This window comes from Entelurus aequoreus, linkage group LG03, assembly GCF_033978785.1.
Source record: "Entelurus aequoreus isolate RoL-2023_Sb linkage group LG03, RoL_Eaeq_v1.1, whole genome shotgun sequence".
NCBI classification, from domain to species: Eukaryota; Metazoa; Chordata; class Actinopteri; order Syngnathiformes; family Syngnathidae; genus Entelurus; species Entelurus aequoreus.
The window spans coordinates 93,355,202-93,380,280 of NC_084733.1; the positions used below are offsets into that span (position 1 = coordinate 93,355,202).

The 25,079-nt window shown below is 33.7% G+C and overlaps 3 protein-coding genes across 3 annotated transcripts in view; 2 read left to right on the forward strand and 1 right to left on the reverse strand.

Moving 5' to 3' along the window:
• enah (ENAH actin regulator) overlaps positions 1-903 on the reverse strand; it is a 99,995-nt gene extending 99,092 nt beyond the window's left edge. The window contains exon 1 of the mRNA XM_062043269.1: positions 641-903. Coding sequence (XP_061899253.1) covers positions 641-645 — 5 coding nt within the window. The 5' untranslated portion in view covers positions 646-903. The remainder of the gene's footprint in view (positions 1-640) is intronic.
• Positions 904-6,763: 5,860 nt separating this feature from the next.
• Positions 6,764-10,513, forward strand: srp9 (signal recognition particle 9). Its single transcript, XM_062043285.1, has 3 exons — positions 6,764-6,968; positions 7,086-7,154; positions 9,973-10,513. Exons 1-3 carry the CDS (start codon positions 6,807-6,809, stop codon positions 10,090-10,092), a joined length of 351 nt encoding a protein of 116 aa, XP_061899269.1. The 5' UTR covers positions 6,764-6,806; the 3' UTR covers positions 10,093-10,513.
• A 4,734-nt stretch (positions 10,514-15,247) lies between these two features.
• Positions 15,248-25,079, forward strand: part of ephx1 (epoxide hydrolase 1, microsomal (xenobiotic)) — a 31,523-nt gene continuing 21,691 nt past the window's right edge. The window contains exon 1 of the mRNA XM_062043284.1: positions 15,248-15,455. The gene's annotated coding sequence lies outside the window, so the exon portion shown is untranslated. The remainder of the gene's footprint in view (positions 15,456-25,079) is intronic.

Consider the following 25,079-nt stretch of genomic DNA (forward strand, 5'->3'; position numbering starts at 1 on the left):
GTATTAAAATGTTTTAATTACATTTTAAACAATTTTTTTTAAACTTTATTTTAAAATATGCAATTGATTTTTTCAATTAGCTACATAAAAAAATGAAGAAATGTCAAACAATTCATGGATATATTCTTTAAAACCAAATGAATAAATGAATACACAATTTTAAAAGAGTAAATAAGTTATAAACTATACATGCCAGTCAATAAAGATGAATAAATAAAATAGTTTAAGTGAGATCTTCTCATCCAAACTGCAACACAAGCAAGTTGCAACAAAGTTGAAGCCAAAATTAAATTATTATAGTAAAAAATACATGCATTTTTTTCCTAAAATTGGTATTAAAATGTTTTAATTACATTTTAAACAATTTCTTTTTAACTTTATTTTAAAATATGCAATTGATTTTTTCAATTAGCTACATAAAAAATGAAGAAATGTCAAACAATTCATGGATATATTCTTTAAAACCGAATGAATTTTAAAAGACTAAATAAGTTATAAAATATATAAATCAAATAGTTGAAGTGAGATCAGTTGCAACAAAGCTGACAACAACAACAACAACAACAAAAGTCGATATCAAGTCCAGTTGTAATCGATGTGAAAAAGATGTATGGAAGAAAAGATGATAGTGTCTTCTTACCTCATGGCGAGAGTCCAGTCGGGCCAAATACTTCCCACTCGTGTCGACGTGACGCTGGAGAGTTTCCACCCAACTTTCTGCAGCCGACGCGGGCAATGGCGACAACTTCAGAGTAGAAAAACGGTATAAAAAAAAGGAAGGGAAAAGGAGAAGAAGAAGATCCTACATGATCCACGCAGGCCGGCTGCTCCAGCAAGTTGCGTGGTCGTGGGGAGAACTAAACTAAACTAAGTGATGACGCTCACACTCTCGGGTGACAAACTGCTGCAGCTGATATGGGCCGGCCGGGCCGATGCAACTGTCGACCCTGTCGATATCCCCCCTATTAGGATCCGTATCGCCGCAATACAATTCAGCCATAAGGGTTTTTTACACTTCTCTTTATATGCTTGTTTTTACATGTAAGTTTTATATATATATATATATATATATATATATATATATATATATATATATATATATATATATATATATATATATATATACATTGTATTTTTTTATTTTTTTATTTATTTATTTATTTTATTTTATGAAAACTTTTTTTCACATTATTGCAACTTTTTTTATATACATTTTTTCCACAATATATTTGACTCTAGTAATGTAAAACTGCACACTTTTTTTCTTAAAATATTTCTTACATTAAGATAAGTTTTTTCTCACAATAGTGCGTATTTCTCATAAAAAAAGAAAATACTTTTTCACAATATATTTGACTTTAATCCCGTAAAATGGCATATTTTTTCTTATAAACTATATGTATATATATATATATTTTAAATATATTTTATTTTATTTATTTTATGAAAATGATTACATTTTATATATATATATTTATTCATTTATTTATTTTATAAAAACTTTTTTTTCACAGTAGTGCAACTTTAAAAAAAATAAATCCACAATATATTTGACTTTAGTAATGTAAAACTGCATATCTTTTTTTCTTAAAATATTTATTATATTAGGATAACTTTTTTCTCACAATATTGCGTATTTCTCATAAAAAAATAAAATACTGTTTCACAATGTATTTGACTTTAATTCTGTAAAATGGCATATTTTTTTCTTATAACTTTTATATATATATATACATTTATTTATTTATTCATTTTATGAAAACTTTTTCACATTATTGCAACTTTTTTTTTATATACATTTTTTCACAATATATTTGACTCTAGTAATGTAAAACTGCACACTTTTTTTCTTAAAATATTTCTTACAGTAAGATAAGTTTTTTCTCACAATATTGCGTATTTCTCATAAAAAAAAGAAAATACTTTTTCACAATATATTTGACTTTAATCCCGTAAAATGGCATATATTTTCTTATAAACTATATGTATATATATTTGTTTTTTTTTAAATATATTTTATTTTATTTATTTTATGAAAATGATTAAATTTTATATATATATTTATTCATTTATTTATTTTATGAAAACTTTTTTTTCACAGTAGTGCAACTTTAAAAAAAAAAAAAAAAAATCCACAATATATTTGACTTTAGTAATGTAAAACTGCATATCTTTTTTTCTTAAAATATTTATTATATTAGGATAACTTTTTTTCTCACAATATTGCGTATTTCTCATAAAAAAATAAAATACTGTTTTACAATGTATTTGACTTTAATTCTGTAAAATGGCATATTTTTTTCTTATAACTTTTATATATATATACATTTATTTATTTATTCATTTTATGAAAACTTTTTTTTCACATTATTGCAACTTTTTTTTATATACATTTTTTCACAATATATTTGACTCTAGTAATGTAAAACTGCACACTTTTTTTCTTAAAATATTTCTTACATTAAGATAAGTTTTTTCTCACAATATTGCGTATTTCTCATAAAAAAAGAAAATACTTTTTCACAATATATTTGACTTTAATCCCGTAAAATTTTAATTTTTTTCTTATAAACTATATGTATATATATATATTTTTTTTTAAAATATATTTTATTTTATTTATTTCATGAAAATGATTACATTTTATATATATATTTATTCATTTATTTATTTTATGAAAACTTTTTTTTCACAGTAGTGCAACTTTAAAAAAAAAAATAATCCACAATATATTTGACTTTAGTAATGTAAAACTGCATATCTTTTTTTCTTAAAATATTTATTATATTAGGATAACTTTTTTCTCAGAATATTGCGTATTTCTCATAAAAAAATAAAATACTGTTTCACAATATATTTGACTTTAATTCTGTAAAATGGCATATTTTTTTTATAACGTTTTTTTATTTATTTATTCATTTTATGAAAACTTTTTTCAAAATATTGCAACTTTTTTTTTAAATAAATTATTACACAATATATTTGATTCTAGTCTTGTAAAACTGCATACCTTTTTTCTTAATATATTCCTTATATTAAGATATTGCGTTTTTCTCATTAAAAAAAATAATTTTTCAGAATATATTTGACTTTGATCCTGTAAAATGGCATATTTTTCTTATAAATGTTATATATATACAAGTATTTATTTATTTATTTTATGAAATCTTTTTTCACAGTATTGCAACTTTTTTTAAATCTCGGTTTCAGAGTTGGTCCCAAACAAGGCGTCCTAAAACCACGTGATGGACTTTTTAACCAATCAGAGAGAGTATGGGTCGGACGATCTCTTACATGATTGGTCGAAAGCCCCTCACGTGACTACCGGGCGCCATGTTTGCGACCAGATCGTCCATACTTCTCTATACACAGCTCTGTGTAGTTGTCTGCCATCTAGTGGAAAACATGTGAACTACCACAGCAAGAGATGACAGTTTTTTTTGTCATGGCTAAATCGATGAGATATAGATAAAATGCCATCGTTATTAACAATTAAAATGTGTCGTTTATAGTCATATTTGAGTTTAAAAGACAGATGATGGCTGAAGCCAGCCGCTTTTGACCTACAACCGCTAGAGGGAGTCATCGTTCTCTCCTCTCACTGCATTACTTCCTGTTCGATTATTAAACGTGTTGTCAAAATAAAAGTCCATATAAAAACACAATAAAAAAAAAAGTTGTTTTTTTTGGTATTTATTTATTATGTTACACAGACATAATTTTGTTTTACATTATTGTTTCTTTTGTTAATATCAGAGTCCGTTCTGCAAAAAGGTCATCCGTAGAAGCACACAGCTTATGACCCACAGTTAAAATATACATCATCATATAGAATAGAGTAGAAAGTACTTTATTGATCCCTGGGGGAAATTCAGCAATATGATATGCAAAATACAATACATTTCAAATCTACCCTACCAAATACCCATTTACAATTTCATTGATAAAAAATGAATCTTTTAAATCCACCAAATCAGTCTCAACATCCTATTATTCAAATGTGTTTAAATAGAATAGAATAGAATTAACTTTATTGTCATTATATTTGCATATAACGAGATTAAGGACTTCAGTTTAAGGTGCGGTAGTGGAAACAAATATGGGATGAAAATAAATGACACAAGAAGTAATAAAGATAAAAAACAAGAATTGAAATAAACAGACTACTATCCTATAAAGATAATAAGCAATCCTGTACAATATACAAAATACTGTACAATATACAAAACAATATACAAAAAGGTTGCATCTTGAAGATCTGCGATGAACTCATCATACATACAGAGGTCGAGACCAAAATGATGCGACTAATGTGAAGTCCTCAACCATAAGAGGTGTGCGTACTATTGATTGATTGATTGAAACCCTTATTAGTAGATTGCACAGTACGGTACATATTCCGTACAATTGACCTCTAAATGGTAACACCCCAATAAGTTTTATGAAGCTTGATGTGGTTTCTGTTATTTTAGGAGAGTTCATTGACAATCACGATTTAATCCATTTAATTATAGTACAGATATTCACTTAGTATTACTTTCTTTAAAACATTTATTCAGTATTTTTTAACTTTAGAAAGTTACATGGTTGAAAACGATAATGATGCCAAAAAACATAAAAAAAGATGGGAAGTCCTCAAAGGCTTATTTTGAAAGTGTAATTATGTTTATACATTATTTGCTATCTGTTGTTGTGTTCCCTAATTTGAGTGACCTGGACATAATCTGGACTGTACATAAATGCTTTTTCTGAAAATGCTAATTTGTTTATATATTATATGCAATTTTTTATTTTCATTGTACATGAATGAAGGTGTGTGTTGCTGAGCCCGACTTGGACATTATCTGGACTGGACCTGGTTTTAAAAACCCTTTAAACAAATTTAATTTCATTTACAACCTGGTCATTGGTTCAAACAAGTTGAAAAACTTATTGGGGTGTTACCATTTAGTGTTCAATTGTACGGAATATGTACTGTACTGTGCAATATACTAATAAAAGTCTCAATCAATCAATCAATGGTCTGGTGAAGATAGGGTCCTTTTTTTTTTCTTTTTTTTTCTTAAATGAAATAAAATAAGATAAATAAATAAACATTTTCTTGGATGAAAAAAGAAAGTAAAATAAAATTAAAATAATTACATAAAAAATAGCAATTAATGAAAATGTAAGTGGACCAGCAACACATACAACCATGTGTGCTTCAGGGACTGTGGCCCCTGCAGATGTGTTGTTCATGTTGTGGGAACCAGAATATTGGTAGCAGAAAGAGTGAGTGGGTGTGGATGAGTGTGAATGGTGGAGGGAGGTTGTTGTTTTTTTGGGGTTGATGCACTAGTTGAAAGTGTATCTTGTGTTTTTTCTATGTTGATTTAATAAAATATAAAATAAAATAAATTACTTTTTTTTTTTCAAAAAACACCCCAATAAGTTTTTCAACTTGTTTGAGTCGGGGTACACGTAAATCAATTCATGGTACAAATATATACTATCATCATAATACAGTCATCACACAAATTCATCATCAGAGTATATGGGTGAGGGCGGACCTACGTCACTTCCGCCTACCAATCCCCTAGCAACCGGGAATTGGTTGAAAACAAAGCAGCTCACAGCGAACACAGCATTGACAGAAAAAGCATTTAACGAGCGTTGTGGCTTGGAAGTCGGCGTTAAATCCTTCATTTACGCATTTTTACTTATTCGCATATCGTGTGAAAAAACGAAAATGTATTATTTGCGTCAGACTCGTCTCAGTGAACTTTAAAGCTTCTCAGGCTTAGCTTAGCTTGCTAGTTAGCTTAGCCTGCGCGCTACCAAGAAAGAGATGCGGAAGTTATCAACAACAAGATCAAGTGTTAGTGTATAAAATATTGAGAGATTTGAGGGCTACATGTATTGTTCAAGTACAACTGTTCTTCGCCAGGTGTTCTTTGGCCGCCCTGGCTTACGTTTTCCCGGTGGTGTCCATCTTAACGCTGCCTTTGGTATCCTCTCGTTGTCCGGTTTTCGAAAATAGCTAGCTAGGCTATAGACTATATAGTATATACCGCATGTTATTTTTGTACAACAACAACTTCAGCTGTCGAACGTTATAAGGTACAAATTCAACAAGTACAACATTAGCACGGACGGTATAGCCAAGTTGTGGTTAAGAAGGTGGATTTTTGTTCCTTATATTTACCAGAAACGAAGTGATCCGAACACACGACCCGGGACTTTGGGGGACTCCAGTGAGAACCGTCCTCGTTTTCCCGGTGTAAAGCTGAGAGCCATTTGTCTCGTCTCTGTGGGCTTTTATCACGCTTTGGCAGAACAAAATACAACCTTTGTTTTCCCTGTTTCCAGTTGTGGTAAGCACAACCAAAAACAACACAGTTTTTCGGCATTTTGGAGGCAAAATGACGGGTTTAACTAGCGTAGGTCGACAGGTTAAAGAGTAATGGCGACGGTTTGTTTTCAACGGCAGTCTGGTTGCTATGGTTCGAAGAACCCGTATGTAGCTCAGTTGCCCGGATGTCGCCCGTCACCCATACATTGAATTATTTACATAATTTACAATAGTAAGCATTTTGCTTAATTTTAAAAAAATGTTTAAAGAATGTGATTATTTTATTCATTTTAAAAAGTCATGTGAAACATGTCCCCCAGACAAACATTCTCGATCAATAGCATTAATTTGTTTTCTACGGCATTTCTTGCTTTTTTTTTTTGTTTCATACTTTTGTTTTGAAAAACCCGACCCGGACGTACTTTTGACGTCAAAGACTCGCCTCTCCTGATTGGTTGGTTCAACATTGCTGCTGATGTGTTCTTCTGAAGTTAGCCTCGCCGTCGCTCCGTTTCACGACGAATCATTCCACTCATTTAACCTCATTAGGAATCAACTTCAAATAATGCCTTACTTTCGAACTTGGGAGGACTTTGCCCGCGCGGCCGAAAAACTGTATCTGACGGAGCCCATGAAGGTAAAACACGTGGTTAGACAGGACTTCACACAGGCTAGCATGTTAGCTTGTTAGCGCGTGTTTTCCAGCTGCAAAATTCATTTCTGATGAAAACTTTTTTATGTTTCCTCGTCCAAGGCCAGAGTGGTGCTCAAGTACCGACACTGTGACGGCAACCTTTGCATTAAAGTCACCGACAACGCTGTGGTAAGTTGGAATAACACCTGTCATAAACCACTTCATTCTACCATGTCTTAATTAGCAACTAGAACATTCCATGCTAACACTTAGCATGTGTGCTAACGATAACATGATAACAGTCAGCATGTTTCATACACCAAGATATACGACTCAAAGGTGTATGGATGCGGAAATAGAAAAAAAAAGTGTAAAAATAGACAAAAAAGTTAGCAAGCCTAAATTAGCTTGCTAGCATGCTAACGCTTGCATGCTAACAGTTTACAAGTGTCAAGTACCAAGTTATACGACGGTGGGATAAACGGTTGCAAGACTAGCTCGAAATGTTAGCGTGCTAATGGTAGCATGCTATCAGTTAGCATGCTAATAGTTAACAAGTGTCACATACCAAGTAATATGACTCCAGGCTAAACGGTAGCAAAAGTAGCTCAAAAAGTTAGCATGCTAATGTGAGCATGAGAATAGTTAGCTTGTGTTACATACCAAGTTTTCCTTGCCCGTATGTGGGCTCTGTACCGAGGATGTCGTTGTGGCTTGTACAGCCCTTTGAGACACTTGTGATTTAGGGCTATATAAATAAACATTGATTGATTGACTGATTGAAGTTATGACTCTAAGGTTGGGGAAGTAGAGGGGAAAAAAAATAATTTAGCAAAAAAAAAAGTTAGCACTTGAATGTTAGCATGCTAACATTTGCATGCTAACAGTTTACAAGTTTACCATGAATTGATTTACGTGGACCCCGACTTAAACAAGTTGAAAAACTTATTCGGGTGTAGGGATGATGTTTGATAAGAAATTATCGAGTTTGAGCACATTGTCGAATCCTCTTATCGAACTGATTCTCTTATCGAATCCAGATAGGTTGTTGTATATGGAAAAAAACACCATTTGGTTTAACAAAAGCTCACTTGTTTTATAAGAAAAAAATAAAATCAATAGATAAATACTGACTGTTACCCCCTAAAAAAATAAAATAAATAAATATTGACTGTTACCCAAAGTATATTAAGTGGGATTTTTCAGAAAAACAAATATATACAGTAACACAAAAACAAGCTGTCTCTGTGATCACTATAGGTGTATAAATAATAATATAGTGTTAAATAAAATCAGTCCCTTGGGCACAAAACTGGAAATAATACAGCTCTCCAAAAAGTGCACTTCTGCTGCTATTGGAACATACTAACTACACACACAGGCAGACAGCTAACAAACAATCCAAGACGTCTAATAAAGTTCCAAAGCAGATTAATCCATTTAGGCTCTTTATTGTTGTTGATCTTGCTTTTGTCTTTTCCTATCTTTACTTTTGTCTTGCACTGGACTGTTTTTTTTTATTTATTTTTTTTAAACTGAAATAGACACAATGACAAATGTATAAGCTATGTGATTCAATTAACATACGGAAATGTAACACACAATATGTAAATATTAGCTTCACACAAATATTCAAACAAATACTTCTGAGTGTTGAAACTATTTCCATGGTGGAAATACACGACTGGCAGCCATTTTAAGTCCTCAAAACATCCATTGAAACTAGAGATGTCCGATAATATCGGCCGATAAATGCTTTAAAATGTAATGTCGGAAATTATCGGTATCGTTTTTTTTATTATCAGTATCGTTTTTTTTTTTTTTTTCATTAAATCAACATAAAAAACACAAGATACACTTACAATTAGTGCACCAACCCAAAAAACCTCCCTCCCCCATTTACACTCATTCACACAAAAGGGTTGTTTCTTTCTGTTATTGGTTCCTACATTATATATCAATATATATCAATACAGTCTGCAAGGGATACAGTCCGTAAGCACACATGATTGTGCGTGCTGCTGCTCCACTAATGGTACTAACCTTTAACAGTTCATTTTACTAATTTTCATTCATTACTAGTTTCTATGTAACTGTTTTTATATTGTTTTACTTTCTTTTTTATTCAAGAAAATGTTTTTAATTTATTTATCTTATTTTATTTATTTATTTTTTTTAAAAGGAGCTTATCTTCACCATACCTGGTTGTCCAAATTAGGCATAATAATGTGTTAATTCCACGACTGTATATATCGGTATCGGTTGATATCGGTATCGGTAATTAAGAGTTGGACAATATCGGATATCGGCAAAAAGCCATTATCGGACATCCCTAATTGAAACAGTGCACAAAAATAATTTTTCAATAAACATCTTAGTATCAAACTTAACCACTTTCCACCTTAATATTGAGTTACATAAACAAGCTAAGCAGTTTACTTACAGACTTATATTTTCCAAGGCTTGTAAGAGCTAACACAACTTGTCTCCTTCTCAATTGTCTCATCAACTGAACTGACGTCGCCAACCCGGAAGTGCCCAAACTAATGACGTGTAGTATTTTCATATCGCCACAAGGTGTCAGTAAGAGCCTACAATCAAATGGGCATAACATTGCCTTCCCACAGGGCATTTCCTGTGGGACTGGATTCGTTCCCAGGGATTCGAATAAAGAACCAACTCTTTTTCTTTACTATAGTAGCCTCGATAACAGGAACCGGTTCTCAAAAAGGGATTTGAGTCCATGGAATCAGTTCTTTTCTTATCGAACAACCGGGAGAACCGGTTTCGAACGTCATCCCTAGTTATAACTTCACCTTTATCTTTACTTTTTACACCAAAATGCGTCCCTTTTCTGTCTACACACTGTGTCTGCTTGTAAGTACTCTGTGTGTGTGCGCTGCCCAACATGGTCCTGCTAGCAAAACCAGCAATGACGTGACGCCGCCGCCACTAAAAAGATGGGTTTAGCCAACAAAGGCATGACCTTCTGTCTTCATGCATGCAGTGTTTGCAGTACAAGACGGACCAGGCCCAGGACGTGAAGAAGATCGAGAAGCTCCACGGGAAACTGATGAGACTCATGGTGTCAAAGGAGACGCACAGTGGCGCCATGGAGACGGACTGAAGTGGTCTTCAAAGACCACGGAGAGGACTAGAGTTGAGGTGGTTGCTGGGAGCACAGAAGTGGGATTGAGGGCGAGGCAAGATGTAAAGAAGCTGCATTGGGAGTGGAATGCTTTAACACAGTCAGAGATGTGGTATTTATATTCTTCATTCTCAGGAGTTGTTTTTTTTAATCCTGTTTGACATCACGTCTCTGATTGTGTTAATTCATCAGCACACGCTCCGAGGAAAGATGGACAAATGTGCTGCTGTTTTTCTTTTAAAGACCTCCATTTTTTCATATTGATGTGAGCTGAAGATGACGAGCACTAAAGTAGTTATTTTGCTGCTCTGGACATGTTGTACATAACTTGAAGCAGGACCTTCTAACAGCTTCACAACTTTAGTTGTTACATCTTCAATAAATATTTACTCACGCTCCTTCTACTGCAATGTGTTTTGTATAAAACACACCCTTCTCTTTTATTCTTCTATTTATAGAGCCATCGTTGGAACAAGACCTGGTCAAAAGTGTACGTATACTTGTAAAGAACATCATGTCATGGCTGTCTTGACTTTACAATCATGTCTTATTTTTTGGTGATGTAGTGATTGGAGCACATACTTGTTGCTCACAAAAAACATTCATGAAGTTTGCTTCTTTTATGAATTTATTATGGGTCTACTGAATGTGACCAATCAAAAGTATACATACAGCAGGGGTCACCAACCTTTTTGAAAGCAAGAGCTACTTCTTGGGTAGTGATTAATGCGAAGGGCTACCAGTTTGATACACACTTAAATAAATTGCCAGAAATAGCCAATTTGCTCAATTTACCTTTAACTCTATGTTATTATTAATAATTAATTATATTTACACTTAATTGAACGGTTTAAAAGAGGAGAAAACACGAAAAAAATGACAATTAAATTTTGAAACATAGTTTATCTTCAATTTCGACTCTTTAAAATTCAAAATTCAACCGAAAAAAAGAAGAGAAAAAGTAGCTAATTCGAATCTTTTTGAAAAAATTAAAAAAAGAATTTATGGAACATCATTAGTCATTTTTCCTGATTAAGATTAATTTTAGAATTTTGATGACATGTTTTAAATAGGTTAAAATCCAATCTGCACTTTGTTAGAATATATAACAAATTGGACCAAGCTATATTTCTAATATAGACAAATCATTATTTATTCTAGATTTTCCAGAGCAAACATTTGAAAAGAAACTCAAAAGACTTTGAAATAAGATTCAAATTTGATTCTACTAATTTTCTAGATTTGCCAGAATAATTTTTTTGAATTTTAATCATAAATTTGAAGAAATATTTCACAAATATTCTTCGTCGAAAAAACAGAAGCTAAAATGAAGAATTAAATTAAAATGTATTTATTATTCTTTACAATAAAATGTTTTTATTTACTTGAACATTGATTTCAATTGTCAGGAAAGAAGAGGAAGGAATTCAAAAGGTAAAAAGGTATATGTGTTTAAAAATCCTAAAATCATTTTAAAGGTTGTATTTTTTCTCTAAAATTGTCTTTCTGAAAGTTATAAGAAGCAAAGTGAAAAAAATTAATGAATTTATTTAAACAAGTGAAGACCAAGTCTTGAAAATATTTTCTTGGATTTTCAAATTCTATTTGAGTTTTGTCTCTCTTAGAATTAAAAATGTCGGGCAAAGCGAGACCAGCTTGCTAGTAAATAAATACAATTTAAAAAATAGAGGCAGCTCACTGGTAAGTGCTGCTATTTGAGCTATTTTTAGAACAGGCCAGCGGGCTACTCATCTGGTCCTTACGGGCTACCTGGTGCCCGCGGGCACCGCGTTGGTGACCCCTGACATACAGCAATGTTAATATTTGCTTACATGTCCCTTGGCAAGTTTCACCGCTTTTGGTAGCCATATTTGCACAAAGTATCGGATCGGCATCACCGATACTAGCCTAAAAATCGGTGGTATCGCACGTTACTATTTAAAAAAAAAATCTTAACACTTTTACTACTTGTTTTCCCCCCATGTAAGAATAGAATAATAACATTACGATAACCTAGTGTCTGTAGTATCTTTTGCCTGTACGAAAATATGAATGTCTTTATATTGTGGTTGTATTTTTTTAATGAATACATAAGTTAGTATTATTAAACTTTGTTTATAGTTTAAGTAGATTTTATTTGTATTTTAGGATATTCTAATATTTTGAATCAGGCAAGTATGAGGGGGCCATTTTCATATTTTTTCTTTTAAAAAAATGCTACAAATCTTTAAAGACGTAGGTGACTAAGCATATTATTGTTAGTTTAAAAAAAATCGTATTTTTCTCCATATATTCCGATTTTTTTTTTTGCTCTTTTTTCTTCCACTTTACTGTCGGTTTTTTTTTTTTAATTTTTTTTTTAGAAATGGTATTTGAAAATACACAACTTTAAAAAAATTTGGCAGGCAAGTTTATATTTACAAAGTATTGGATCGGTATCGCCGATACTAGCCTAAAAATCAGTGGTATCGCACATTACTATCTTTTACTCTTGTTTTTTTTTCTTACATTTTTACTACTCGTTTCCCCCCCATGTAAGAATAGAATAACATTACGATAACCTAGTGTCTGTAGTATCTTTTGCCTGTACGAAAATATGAATGTCTCTATATTGTGGTTGTATTTTTTTAATGAATACATAAGTTAGTATTATTAAACTTTGTTTATAGTTTAAGTATATTTGTATTTTAGGATATTCTAATATTTTGAATCCGGCAAGTATGAGGGGGCCATTTTCATATTTTTTCATTAAAAAAAATGCTACAAATGTTTAAAGACGTAGGTGACTAAGCATAAAATTGTTAGTTTAAAAAAAATCATATTTTTCTCCATATATTCCGATTTTTTTTTGCTCTTTTTTTCTTCCACTTTAATGTTTTTTTGTTTTTTTTCTAGAAATGGTATTTGAAAATACACAACTTTAAAAAAAAATTGGCAGGCAGGTTTATATTTACAAAGTATCGGATCGGTATCGCCGATACTAGCCTAAAAAATCAGTGGTATCGCACATTACTATCTTTTACTCTTGTTTGTTTTCTTACATTTTTACTACTCGTTTTCCCCCATGTAAGAATAGAATAATAACATTACGATAACCTAGTGTCTGTAGTATCTTTTGCCTGTACGAAAATATGAATGTCTTTATATTATGGTTGTATTTTTTTTAATGAATACATAAGTTAGTATTATTAAACTTTGTTCATAGTTTAAGTAGATTTTATTTGTATTTTAGGATATTCTAATATTTTGAATCAGGCAAGTATGAGGGGGCCATTTTCATATTTTTTCATTAAAAAAAATGCTACAAATGTTTCAAGACGTAGGTGACTAAGCATATTATTGTTAGTTTAAAAAAAATCATATTTTTCTCCATATATTCCAATTTTTTTTGCTCTTTTTTTCTTCCACTTTAATGTCGTTTTTTTTTTTTTTTTTTTTTTAGAAATGGTATTTGAAAATACACAACTTTTAAAAAAATTTGGCAGGCAGGTTTATATTTACAAAGTATCGGATCGGTATCGCCGATACTAGCCTAAAAAATCAGTGGTATCGCACATTACTATCTTTATTCTTGTTTTTTTCTTAAATTTTTACTACTTGTTTTCCCCCCATGTAAAAATAGAATAATAGCATTACGATAACCTAGTGTCTGTAGTATCTTTTGCCTGTACGAAAATATGAATGTCTGTAAATTATGGTTGTATTTTTTTTAATGAATATATAAGTTAGTATTATTAAACTTTGTTTATAGTTTAAGTAGATTTTATTTGTATTTTAGGATATTCTAATATTTTGAATCAGGCAAGTATGAGGGGGCCATTTTCATATATATATATTTTTTTTTAAATGCTACAAATCTTTAAAGACGTAGGTGACTAAGCATATTATTGTTAGTTTAAAAAAAATCATATTTTTCTCCATATATTCCGATTTTTTTTCCCCCTTGTTTTCTTCCACTTTACTGACGTTTTTTTAAATTTTTTTTTAGAAATGGCATTTGAAAATACACAACTTTAAAAAAATTTGTCAGGCAGGTTTATATTTACAAAGTATCGAATCGGTATCGCCGATACTAGCCTAAAAATCAGTGGTATCGCACATTACTATCTTTTACTCTTGTTTTTTTTTCTTACATTTTTACTACTCGTTTTCCCCCCATGTAAGAATAGAATAATAACATTACGATAACCTAGTGTCTGTAGTATCTTTTGCCTGTACAAAAATATGAATGTCTCTATATTGTGGTTGTATTTTTTTAATGAATACATAAGTTAGTATTATTCAACTTTGTTTATAGTTTAAGTATATTTTTATTTTAGGATATTCTAATATTTTGAATCAGGCAAGTATGAGGGGGCCATTTTCATATTTTTCATTAAAAAAAATGCTACAAATGTTTCAAGACGTAGGTGACTAAGCATATTATTGTTAGTTTTAAAAAAATCATATTTTTCTCCATATATTCCGATTTTTTTTTTGCTCTTTTTTTCTTCCACTTTACTGACGTTTTTGTTTTGTTTTTTTAGAAATGGCATTTGAAAATACACAACTTTAAAAAAAATTGGCAGGCAGGTTTATATTTACAAAGTATCGGATCGGTATCGCCGATACTAGCCTAAAAATCAGTGGTATTGCATTACTATCTTTTACTCTTGTTTGTTTTTTTTCTTACATTTTTACTACTCGTTTTCCCCCCATGTAAGAATAGAATAATAACATTACGATAACCTAGTGTCTGTCGTATCTTTTGCCTGTATGAAAATATGAATGTCTGTATATTGTGGGTGTAATTTTTTAAATCAATCCATAAGTTAGTATTATTAAACTTTGTTTATAGTTTAAGTATATTTGTATTTTAGGATATTCTAATATTTTGAATCATTTTCATATTTTTTCCTTAAAAAAATGCTAAAAATGTTTCAAGACGTAGGTGACTAAGCATATTATTGTTAGTTTTAAAAAAAATCATCTTTTTCTCCATATAGTCCGATTATTTTTGCTCTTTTTTTCTTCCACATTACTGTCATTTTATTAATTTTTTTAGCTACATATGGTATTATTTGAAAATACACAACTTTCTAAATGTTTCCTAGACAAGTTTATATCAGTATTACAGGCAGCCTCGGACAGCTACACGGGGTCCTGCGTGGACTCTGACCCAGTGGACCAGCCAGGGGGCGGGAAAAGAAGGAGAGGAAAGAGGAAAGGTGGGCGTCAAACAAGTTAGCAACGTCGTCATTCACACGACTCAACCCCGAAAACACACTCGACGAGCCGAATAAAGAGGCGAGTTCGTCCCTAACTACGTCGCGGGTGTGAAGATAACTGCGCAGCGAGACGAGGTAAACAACCAACACAACAATCAATCAAAACCAGTGTCACATGACCATCACCTGTGTCAGTCAGGGACGAGTCAAGCACCAAACTGCCTGTTTTTATTTTATTCGGATAAAATGTTGTGGTAACTAGTTGGTTAACGGGGTTAATTGAAGACAGACAAGGTGGGCGTGACAGAAAGACAACAACAGTACTGCACTACTAGTACTGCACTACTAGTACTGGCGCACAGCAGGTACTATTTCCACTTCTCATACCTTCTAAATGTATGCTCGCAGAAGTACCAACATGGTTACTAGATGAGGTGTGAATGCTTTGTAGTTGAAGTGAAATGCTGACAGAATGTAGTATGAATGTAAGAACAGTTTCAATGTTGAAGAGTTTGAATTTCCAGGAAAACCCGGAATTTGGTTTGGAACTTGGGGAAGTCTGAGTTTGAATGTCCAGGATGAGTGGAATGTGTTGATGTGGGAAGGGTTTGTAGTTTGAAAAATGTGGGAATTGTGCAACTTAGAAAAATTTAAAAAAAATCATTTCAATGGGAACACCCAGATTCCGATCTAACAAAGGTCTTAACTCGTTCTCCTTCTATGCCACATCAATATGGAATGCACTCCCAACAGGTGTTAAAAAAAGTACATCTCTATTCTCCTTCAAAACCGCACTAAAAGAACACCTCCAGTCAACTTCAACCCTTCAATCAATCAATCAATCAATGTTTATTTATATAGCCCTAAATCACAAGTGTCTCAAAGGGTTGCACAAGCCACAACGGCATCCTCGGTACAGAGCCCACATACGGGCAAGGAAAAACTCACCCCAGTGGGACGTCGGTGAATGACTATGAGAAACCTTGGAGAGGACCGCATATGTGGGTAAACCCCCCCCCCCCCTCTAGGGGAGACCGAAAGCAATGGATGTCGAGTGGGTCTGACATAACATTGTGAAAGTCCAGTCCACAGTGGATCCAACACATCAGCGAGAGTCCAGTCCACAGCGGGGCCAGCAGGAAACCATCCCGAGCGGAGACGGGTCAGCAGCGCAGAGATGTCCCCAACCGATGCACAGGCTAGTGGTCCACCCGGGGTCCCGACTCTGGACAGCCAGCACTTCATCCATGGCCACCGGACCTATGCAACTCCCCCTCGCAAGGGACAGGGGAGAAGAGGAGAGAAGAAAAGAAACGGCAGATCAACTGGTCTAAAAAAGGGGGGTCTATTTAAAGGCTAGATTATACAAATTAGTTTTAAAATGGGACTTAAATGCTTCTACTGAGGTAGAACCCTTGACTAAAACCCTCCCCCCACCACATACCACCTCCCCGGATTGTAAATAACCAAATGTAAATAATCAAATGTACACTACCGTTCAAAAGTTTGGGGTCACCCAAACAATTTTGTGGAATAGCCTTCATTTCTAAGAACAAGAATAGACTGTCAAGTTTCAGATGAAAGTTCTCTTTTTCTGGCCATTTTGAGCGTTTAATTGACCCCACAAATGTGATGCTCCAGAAACTCAATCTGCTCAAAGGAAGGTCAGTTTTGTAGCTTCTGTAACGAGCTAAAGTGTTTTCAGATGTGTGAACATGATTGCACAAGGGTTTTCTAATCATCAATTAGCCTTCTGAGCCAATGAGCAAACACATTGTACCATTAGAACACTGGAGTGATAGTTGCTGGAAATGGGCCTCTATACACCTATGTAGATATTGCACCAAAAACCAGACATTTGCAGCTAGAATAGTCATTTAACACATTAGCAATGTATAGAGTGTATTTCTTTAAAGTTAAGACTAGTTTAAAGTTATCTTCATTGAAAAGTACAGAGCTTTTCCTTCAAAAATAAGGACATTTCAATGTGACCCCAAACTTTTGAACGGTAGTGTATTTCTAATGTATATACTTGTTCTTATGCTATCTGAACTCACTATGCTCTCTGCTCGCTGTACATATCCTACCAAGTCAGACCTACACTGTTTCAATGTCCATTTCTCTGATGATGCAATTGTTGATGACTGAAGTGCTGATATCAACCAAACCTTCCTCATCCCACCGTCCGGATTGTAAATAATGTAAATAATTCAATGTATATACGCTGATGATGAACTTGTGTGATGACTGTATTATGATGATAGTATATATTTGTACCATGAATTGATTTACGCGGACCCCGACTTAAACAAGTTGAGAAACTTATTGGGGTGTTACCATTTAGTGGTCAATTGTACGGAATATGTACTGAACTGTGCAATCTACTAATAAAAGTTTCAATCAATCAAAACTTCCTGGAATTTTGGGGAAAGCGGGATTTAAAAAAAAATAAATGATTAGGAGCATGAATGTCCTGAATGAGCTGAATTGGTTGGTGTTGGAATTTATCAAGTCGGTCGAGAAATGTTGAAGTAGTAACATTTTGTATTGAGAAATGTTATTGCGGAATTCCTGGAATTTCGGTATAACCGGGAATTTTTCCAGTTCAAAAAACAGCTTAGTTTTTTGTCCTGATCAAGAGGAATGTTTTGATGGTGGAATGGTTGAAGTGGGTTGAAAAATGTGGAAGGAGTAGTCGCCAGAAAAAAGGGTGGGAATAGGGTTTTGGAAAACCAGGAATTCTGGGAAATATTTAAAAAAAAATTAAACTTGGAAAAAGGGTCGTTTGAATTTCCAGAATGGTGGAATAGTTTGAGGGACGTGGGAATTGCAGAAGTCTGGAGTCATTTTGAATGGGGAAAATGCACAAAAAAAAGGAATTATGGGAAATCCGGGATTTTTTTTTTTTTTTAGAATTGTTGAAGTAGAGAACACATTTCCTGAACAGGCTGAATATTTAGAAGTTGGAACAGTTTGAATCAGATGAAAAATGTGGGAATTGTGGAACTTATAAGAATGTCCCATTCATTTCAATGGGAACTTCCTGGAAATTTGGGAATTTGGGGAAAAGCGGGATTTTTTGGAAAATGATTAGGAACATGAATGTCCTGAATGAGCTGAATTGGTAGGTGTTGGAATTGTTTAAATCGGGCAAGAAATGTTGAAGTAGTAAATGGTATAAGGAATTTCGGGAAAATTTGAAACATTTTTCAACTTGGAAAAAGGGTAGTTTGAATTTCCAGAATGGTGCAATGGTTTATATGGGTTGAAGAATGTGGGAATTGCAGAAGTTTGAAAAATGGCCAATTAATTTTGAATGGGGAAAATGCACAAAAAAAGGAATTATGGGAAATCCGGGAATTTTTTTTCTTTTAGAATTGTTGAAGTAGAGAAAACAATTCCTGATCAGGCTGAATATTTAGAAGTTGGAACAGTTTGAATCAGATGAAAAATGTGAGAATTGTGGAACTCATAAGAATGTCCCATTCATTTCAATGGGAATTTCCCCCAAATTTGGGAATGTCGGGAAAAGCGGAATTTTTTTTGAAAATGGTAAAAAAAACAAAACTTGAATGAGTTGAAATGGTTGGTGTTGGAATTTATCAAGTCGGTCGAGAAATTTTGAAGTAGTAACATTTTGTATTGAGAAAAGTTATTGCGGAATTCCTGGAATTTCGGTATAACCGGGAATTTTTCCAGTTCAAAAAACAGCTTAGTTTTTTGTCCTGATCAAGAGGAATGTTTTGATGGTGGAATGGTTGAAGTGGGCTGAAAAATGTGGAAGGTGTAGTCGCCAGAAAAAAGGGTGGGAATAGGGCTTTGGAAAACCAGGAATTCTGGAAAATATTGGAATTTTTTTAAACTTGGAAAAAGGGTCGTTTGAATTTCCAGAATGGGGGAATGGTTTGAAGGATGTGGGAATTGCAGAAGTCTGAAGTCATTTTGAATGGGGAAAATGCACACAAAAAAAGGAATTATGGGAAATCCGGGAATTTTTTTTTTTTTTTTTAGAATTGTTGAAGTAGAGAACACATTTCCTGAACAGGCTGAATATTTAGAAGTTGGAACAGTTTGAATCAGATGAAAAATGTGGGAATTGTGGAACTTATAAGAATGTCCCATTCATTTCAATGGGAACTTCCTGGAAATTTGGGAAAAGCGGGATTTTTTGGATAATGATTAGGAGCATGAATGTCCTGAATGAGCTGAATTGGTAGGTGTTGGAATTGTTTAAATCGGGCAAGAAATGTTGAAGTAGTAAATGGTATTAGGGAATTTCGGGAAAATTGGAAAAAATTTTCAACTTGGAAAAATGGTAGTGTGAATTTCCAGAATGGTGCAATGGTTTATATGGGTTGAAGAATGTGGGAATTGCAGAAGTTTGAAAAATGGCCAATTAATTTTGAATGGGGAAAATGCACAAAAAAAGGAATTATGGGAAATCCGGGAATTTTTTTTCTTTTAGAATTGTTGAAGTAGAGAAAACAATTCCTGATCAGGCTGAATATTTGGAAGTTGGAACAGTTTGAATCAGATGAAAAATGTGGGAATTGTGGAACTCATAAGAATGTCCCATTCATTTCAATGGGAATTTCCCCCAAATTTGGGAATGTCGGGAAAAGCGGATTTTTTTTGAAAATGGTAAAAAAAAAACTTGAATGAGTTGAAATGGTTGGTGTTGGAATTTATCAAGTCGGTCGAGAAATGTTGAAGTAGTAACATTTTGTATTGAGAAATGTTATTGCGGAATTCCTGGAATTTCGGTATAACCGGGAATTTTTCCAGTTAAAAAAACAGCTTCGTTTTTTGTCCTGATTCAGAGGAATGTTTTGACGGTGGAACGGTTGAAGTGGGTTGAAAAATGTGGAAGGAGTAAACGCCAGAAAAAAGGGTGGAAATAGGGTTTTGGGAAACCAGGAATTCTGGAAAATATTGGAATTTTTTTTCAAAACTTGGAAAAAGGGTCGTTTGAATTTCCAGGATGGTGGAATGGTTTGAATCGATTGAAAAATGTGGAAATGGTGGAAGTCTGAAAAATGGCCAATTCATTTTGAATGGGAAAAATGTCCTGGAATTCTGGGAAATCTGGGAATTTTTGGAATGTGTCAAGGGAAAGCCCGCGATTCCCGAATAGGCTGAACAGTTTGAAGTTGGAACGCTTTGAGTCGGGTGAAAAATGTGGAAGGTAGAGAGCGCCAACATCTGGAGAAGAAGAAGTTGAATAATAAATAGATGAATTTTGGTGTAGAACATTCACACAATTATTTTATTAATACTTTAGTGTGACATTTTGTTTAGTGGTGTGCTGCTAGAACTATCCAATGAAAACTAAATGTGTGATATTCATCTCATTTTGTGAATGCTCCAAAATGGTTGATTTATTCACACACATGATTTATAAATAGTTGATTTATTCACACACATGATTTATAAATGGTTGATTTATTCACTCCTATAATTTTATACACCAAAATTCATTTATCTACTCAATTTCTTCAACTTATTCTTCTTTTCCAGGTTTTGGCGCGCTCTACCTTCCACATTTTTCACCCGATTCAAACTGTTCCAACGTCAAACTGTTCAGCCTATTTGGGAATTCCAGGCTTTCCCTTGACAAATTCCAAAAATTCCCACATTTCCCAAAATTCCAGGTTTTCCGGGACATTTTTCCCATTCAAAATGAATTGGCCATTTTTCAAAGTTCCACCATTTCCACATTTTTCAACCGATTCAAACCATTCCACCTTCAACACAAATACACCGTCCTGGAAATTTAATTTACTTTTTTTTCAAGTTCCAAAAAATTCTAGGATTTTCCAGAATTCCTGACTTTCCCAAGCCCAATTTCCACCATTTTTTCTGGCGACTACTCCTTCCACATTTTCAACGCATTTCAACCGTTTTACCGTCAAAACATTCCTTTTAATCAGGACAAAAAACAAAGTTGTTTTTTGAACTGGAAAAATTCCCGAAATTCCAGGAATTGCGTAATACCATTTCTCAATTCAACATGTTACTACTTCAACATTTCGCGACCAATTTTATAAATTCCAACACCAACCATTTCAACTCATTCAGACCATTCAAGTGTTTTACCATTTTCAGAACAAATTCCCGCTTTTCCCGAAATCCCCAAATTTTTGGGAAATTCCCATTGAAATGAATGGGACATTCTTCAAAGTTCCACAACTCCCACATTTTCTACCCGATTCAAACCGTCCCAACTTCAAACTGTTCAGCCTATTTGGGAATCGCAGGCTTTCCCTTGACAAATTCCAAAAATTCCCACATTTCCCAGAATTCCAGGTTTACCGTGACATTTTACCCATTCAAAATGAATTGGCCATATTTCAAACTTCCACCATTTCCACATTTTTCAACCGATTCAAACCATTCCACCTTCAACACAAATACACCGTCCTGGAAATTTAATCTACTTTTTTTTCAAGTTCCAAAAAATTCTAGGATTTTCCAGAATTCCTGATTTTCCAAAGCCCAATTTCCACCATTTTTTCTGGCGACTACTCCTTCCACATTTTCAACGCATTTCAACCGTTTTACCGTCAAAACATTCCTCTTAATCAGAACAAAAAACGGAGTTGTTTTTTGAACTGGAAAAATTCCAGGAATTGCGTAATACCATTTCTCAATTCAACATGTTACTACTTCAACATTTCGCGACCAATTTGATAAATTCCAACACCAACCATTTCAACTCATTCAGAACATTGAAGTTTTTTTTACCATTTTCAGAACAAATTCCCGCTTTTCCCGAAATCCCCAAATTTTTGGGAAATTCCCATTGACATCAATGGGACATTCTTCAAAGTTCCACAACTCCCACATTTTTCATCTGATTCAAACTGTTCTATCTTCAAAATATTCAGCCTGTTTGGGAATTGTGTGCTCTCCTTCAACAATTCTAAAAAAAATTCCAGGATTTCAGTTCAACTTCAGCATTAGAGCATTCACATGCAATTCCTTCAGGAATTGCCTCATCTAGTTTGTTAGTATCAATGTTCTTTATGCAGCCTTAGGTGGGAAAAGTGGGGTCGATTTCGTTTGTAGGAGTTTGATCCTGAGGGCGTGTTTTATATTTGTCATTTTGTGGCCTTTCTGTGAGCCAGGGGCCTGCTGGTCACGTTTGTTCTTGACATAATCCTCTCACAAACACAACAGTCGCTCTTTTGTTTCTGCTTCTACATTTTTCTGCTAACTCTTGGCATTATTGTGAAGGCCAGCGTCCAAATAAGCTACTGCCAGCATGCCATTGTAGCCCACAGGAGGCTGCACATTTCCTGAAAGCTAAGCTGCCTTCACTGTTATTCTGATTCTGTACAAAACCCACACCAGTGAAGTTGTGTAAATGGTAAATAAAAAGAGAATACAATAATTTGCAAATCCTTTTCAACTTATATTCAATTGAATAGACCGCAAAGACAAGATATTTCATGTTCACACTGAGAAACTTTATTTTTTGCCTATATTAACTCATTTGGAATTTGATGCCTGCAACATGTTTCAAAAAAGCTGGCACAAGTGGCAAAAAAAGAGTGAGAAAGTTGAGGAATGCTCATCAAAGACTTATTTGGAACAGCCCACAGGTGAACAGGCTAATTGGGAACAGGTGGGTGCCATGATTGGGTATAAAAGCAGCTTCCATGAAATGCTCAGTCATTCACAAACAAGGACGGGGGCGAGGGTCACCACTTTGTCAACAAATGCCCGAGCAAATTGTTTAAGAACAACATTTCTCAACAAGGAATTTAGGGATTTCACCATCTACGCTCCGTAATATCATCAAAAGGTTCAGAGAATCTGGAGAAATCACTGCACGTAAGCCATGATATTACACACCTTGGATCCCTCAGGCTGTACTGCATCAAAAAGCAACATCAGTGTGTAAAGGATATCACCACATGGGCTCAGGAACACATCAGAAAACCACTGTCAGTAACTACAGTTGGTCGCTACGTCAGTTCCCAAAACGTTTACTGAGTGTTGTTAAAAGGAAAGGCCATGTAACACAGTGGTAAAAATGCCTTTTTTGCTGCAATGTGTTGCTGCCATTAAATTCTAAGTTAAGGATTATTTGCAAAAAATAAGTTATTTTCCAGTGTGAACATGAAATATCTTGTCTTTGCAGTCTATTCAATTGCATATAAGTTGAAAAGGATTTGAAAATCATTGCATTCTGTTTTTCAGGCATGTGATTTTTCCGTCTAAAGTGGAATTCCGTCTTTTTTAATCTCGGGGAAAAAAAATAAATTATCTCCCGTTTTTCCGTTTTTTTCCCCGACCCTAAATCAAGATTCGAGACGTAGTTTATATTACGCCGTAGTTGATTGGTCGATATGTTCCTTGTGACCAATCAGGACATCTGTTATGAATGATGACGTTAATAACGTCATCATTCATAATGGTTATTACCGCCATTTTCCATATGTAAACGATGTCGGTTCTCGAGAGAAAGGACGCTTTACGAGTAAAATAAATTGATAAACATGTCAAAAAGAAGTTTGGATGGGACTGGATGGAAAGGGAAATCACTGATACTGTTGGGAAGAAGGAAGTTACGACTTTGTTCGGTGATTTTATTCGGAAAATCGATCGTCCCGGAAAGGTTTTGTGCATGTGTTGTTATGATAATATTGACTATGGATCACGAGGTTTCAAAGCTTCGGAAGTACATGCGAAACGCCAAAAACATATGAAACAACTTGAAGCAAGGAAAATGAACTTTTCACTAGCTGGTACTTTTGGATGTCAACCGAAAGTGACATGGAGAGGAAAGATCCACCCAAACGACCCACTTCAGTTGCAGACAGGGTTGTTAATAATGAGGTAAGCTAAAAAATATTTGCTTGCAAAATACGCATGTTTGTTTTAAATATTAACCAATTATTGCTTAGCGAAATTTAAATGAGTTTTTCTAAAAATAAAAAGCCACGTGAAAATATATTATGAAATTACAGAAATTCAAAGAGTCGCATTATTGATTCCAGTTAACAATGTATTTGAAATAAATTTGCATATAATACTATTTTGTAATAAGTTCTTATGTAGTCTCTTGAAACTTTTGTCAGTGGTGTAACAATCTTGAAGGTAAATATTTTCACACTTGTTTCATGCAATATGTCAGTGTCCTCACATTATTATTATTTCCTATATTCAAACATGAGTAAACAATACTAAACACGTTTAATTATTTTCATAAATTTATATCCTATTTTGGCGAAAAGAATGAAATGTTTACATTTGGTGTTTTGTTATATTTATCCAAAAATCCAAAAAAGAAGCTACAAAAGCAGAGACCAAAAGGAAAATGCAGGCTGCTCAGAAATGTGCAAGGAAGGCTCATGTTAGGGCTCTCCGAGAAAGCTAATGTGTGAAGTGAACTGAAGTAATGTGGTAATACTGTAAATAAAGTGTAGATAATATCACTGATCAATGTGACACCTGTGGATGTGAAATGAACACAAGATGTAAATATTAGTGACTAAATACTGTTGGGACTGAACCATATACAGTGATTCATTATTATAATTGGGTTATGTATGTTCTATTAATTATGTTTTCGTGTCTTTAAACACTAAAATATTTTCTTCAAATGGTGCTGTCTTTGTTCATTTTAGCATGTTAAATTGGTGAAAAACCAGGAGCTTCGGGGGGCGTTGCGCCCCTTGTCCCCCCACCAGGGCACTTCGTCCCCCAGATCCCCGGAAATTTTTTCAGTCTTTTTCATTGTGGTCAAATCAC